Source organism: Monopterus albus, unplaced genomic scaffold (genome assembly GCF_001952655.1).
Source record: "Monopterus albus unplaced genomic scaffold, M_albus_1.0 scaffold69.1, whole genome shotgun sequence".
NCBI classification, from domain to species: Eukaryota; Metazoa; Chordata; class Actinopteri; order Synbranchiformes; family Synbranchidae; genus Monopterus; species Monopterus albus.
The window spans coordinates 4,623,716-4,627,097 of NW_018127949.1; the positions used below are offsets into that span (position 1 = coordinate 4,623,716).

Genomic DNA, 3,382 nt, shown 5'->3' on the forward strand with positions numbered 1-3,382 from the left:
AAAAAAAAAGCATAAGATTACATACATATGAAAAAATGCACATTTTTATAACTGTGTTTCTGCTCAGGTACGACTATGATGCAGATGAAGCCTCAGATGACCTTGAGTCTTCAGATACGTTGTGGCATGAGGAGGAGCAGGCTTCACTAAGACAGACCCTCAAAACCGTCCAGGCCCAGTTTGCAAGTGAGCGCTATCGGAGAGAAGAGGCAGAGCGAGAGGCTGAGCTGCTGGCCGGCGAGAATGCAGCGCTGGAGCAGCAGCTGGCAGGGATGGAGGGATGTCAGGTATGGCTGTCTCACAAAAAGCCTATCAACTATGGATAGATTATTGAATGGGCTTACCATGCTGATATGCAAGGGCCCAAGTGACTTTTGTCTTTCCAGAGATAGTTTTGACACATCATTCATTCTTCTTAAGCATCACTGATTCATGTTTCTCTTTTCTTCAGGCCAGAGTGTCTGAGCTGGAGCATGAAGCAGAGGAACTTCGCCAGTTCTGGAAATCAGAATCCTCCTCGAGATCCAGCAGGCCAGACACCGTCCACAGCTTGCTGCTGCTGGGCTCAGGGTTCCTTAATCTAGAGGAGGATGAGGGGGAGGCAGCTGCAGCTAAAAGCCACTGCGTCCTGAAGCACTGGGACAGTGAGTGGCTGAAAGCAATGCAGATGTCCGACTCTCCTGACAGGATCTATGACCACGAGTGCTCCTGCGTGCGCCGGGCTGAGGTGGTGAAGGATCGTGGGATCTCGCTGCTCAATGAGGTCGATGCCCAGTACAGCGCCTTGCAGGTGAAGTATGATGAGCTGTTGCGGCACTGCCACCAGGAGGATGAGCAGGACAGGTTGAGCCATAAATTTGTCCAGACTGTGACAGACGCAGATGACTTTCACCAGCCAGAGTACAAGGAGCTTTTCAGGGAAATTTTCTCCCGCATTCAGAAAACCAAAGAGGACCTGATTGAAAACAGGGGGAGACCCTCGGCTAGTGAAGCGCTGCCTGTTTTACAGTAGCCACTTCGACAAAAAGGAATGAAAAACACCTGCTGCAAGATTAATCGTCTTCCACTTACAGAGCGACTCTTTGGAAAGACTTAGCACATCTACACTTTACTGTGTTATCGCCATGATTCAATGCAAAGGCGTTTGAGATGGGTGTGATGCAGGAACTAGAAGGCCAAACACCGCTGGCTCGTGTGGCAGATGTGGCTCAGTTTGCACAGAAACACCAGTGCCTATCACCACTGTCTCTACTGTACCATAACTCTGCCTCACTTTGTACAACCCTGCTTTTAAATAAGCTCCTGAGGAAACCATTTTTGGACAAGAATCTGGTTTCCTATAATTTCCTAGAAAGAAACAGACATGTAAAGTTTATGTAAAAGCATTAATTGGTACAAATCATAGAGAAAAGGGAGACTGTTTATTGCTGGTGAGTTAGAAAGTCTTGTATTAGCTGCACAGTGGGTCATCTGAGCATGCAATAATATAAAGTTTGTCTAAATTAAATTATATACAATTGTACATATAGAAAATCTACTTTCTAGTTACATCCTTGTTTATTTCTATAGGAAACAACTGCTTCAGGTGAGTGCAACTGATGTTTTCATTACTGATTCACCTGGTGATTTTTAATTACTTGATATTTAGGCTGTATAATGTCAGAAAATACAAGTCCATCAGAAATTCCCAGAGCTCCGCATCATGTTTTCAGATCACGTTTTGTCCGTTTACAATAATATAACATGGATAAACAGCAAATCGTCACATTTGAGACACTATTTCAGGCAGTTTACCTTGAAATAGTGTTAATAAGTTAATTATGAAAAGAGTTGACAATTTCCCATCAATCAACTGTTTTAATTCTAGACTACTTCTAAAACTTACCATACGCAGCTTTCAGAGCTTTTCATCTCTTTTCCCTGTAATTAGTTCCAAATTACAACCCTGTTTACAGGACACCTCCTAGACTGTTGATAAGAAATTACAAATCTGTGCTGTATTGTATTTGATTTACTGAGCTTCTGTGATATGTGATCTTTTAAATTTATAGCAGTTAGAAAAAAAAGTAGCTTTCTTGGTGATAGTTTTGCCTGTGACTATATGAGTGATCAAATCAAAAATTACCAATATAATATCTGATATTTTGGTAAAGGCGTTTATAAGTAAAAGCCAGTGATTCAAGGTGCTCAAATATACCCTGTTAGGATTGTTGTAACATGTACTTCTCTAACATTATACTTGATTAGAAGCTTTCTCAGCAGCACCTGTTTTGCCTTTGCTGCCTGACCTGTGTGTGTCCTTGTTAAGCTTAAAGGCTGAGAACATATTTGTCGATGTCATGTTGGAGATGCACTTTAGAACTGCACGGGCAATGCTCTTCTGACACTTTGTTTGTGTCACATATAGTTAATGTAAGTGTGATGTGCTGCTGTTTATGTACCATGCGTTTTTGCTTGTTTCATGACTGGACCTCAAGGTTAATGTTACTGATCTGAGCCATAAAACATGAAGCAAGCTGAGACAGCAGGTTTGTGTCTGGTTTTTATTGTCAGTCTGTTGTGAATGTGACCCAAATCACAACCAGGGTGATACCTGACTGCTCTACTGTGAAATGAAAGGGCAAATACAGATTAATACAGAAACAGCCCCTAGCAACCACTGTAAGAAGTCTACTGAAATAGATATTTATTAGAGCTGTTGGTGCTGCTTTACAGGTGAGGACAGTTCAGAATTAAAGCCTTTTATGGAAGCCCAGTGTGTTTAATAATAAATAAAACATTGAAATTACTAATCATGAATAATTTGTGTAAAATATATATTTTTACAGAAAAAATGTGAAATCATTCAGGAAATATTAAATCCTAAGTCATTATTCTGAAATGGTATTTCATTCTTAATAGAGTTTTTAGAGGTTATTTTTATTGTGTAATATTTCAAAATGCTATTTTTTTTAAAAGCCTGCTTTTATTTCATAATGCCTTTTTTATGTCCTGTTACTACGGTAGCCTAGATGGGACACTATGGTCATGCTTCTGTCTTGTGACTCTGCAATAGACATGCTCTTGAACACAGTAAACATATATTAGCACCGCTAATACTGCAAATCCCAGAATGCTTTGCTAGTGCGTTGGCGTCTCAATCGAGACCCGCAAGTACCTTCTGTTGACATTCATTAGCAACCTCATGCTACCAGTCACCTCGGGCAAATTTAATCCACTCCTCCCAAAAAATGCCCAAACGAAAGATGGACAACAGGAGCTTTCAAGACAGGTGGGAGGAAGATGATCTGTTCATTAATGTAAAGGACAGACCTGTTTGTCTTGTGTGCGGAGCCAAAGTGGCTGTAACGACAGAATATAACATAAGAAGACACTGAAACGA

The 3,382-nt window shown here is 40.9% G+C and overlaps 1 protein-coding gene across 1 annotated transcript in view; it reads left to right on the top strand.

The window, feature by feature from the left end:
* LOC109962962 (cerebellar degeneration-related protein 2-like) overlaps window positions 1-2,460 on the top strand; it is a 6,179-nt gene extending 3,719 nt beyond the window's left edge. The window contains exons 5-6 of the mRNA XM_020605172.1: window positions 68-287; window positions 452-2,460. Of these exons, the coding sequence (XP_020460828.1) occupies window positions 68-287; window positions 452-1,012 (781 nt within the window). The 3' untranslated portion in view covers window positions 1,013-2,460. The remainder of the gene's footprint in view (window positions 1-67; window positions 288-451) is intronic.
* The last annotated feature ends 922 nt before the right edge of the window (window positions 2,461-3,382 follow it).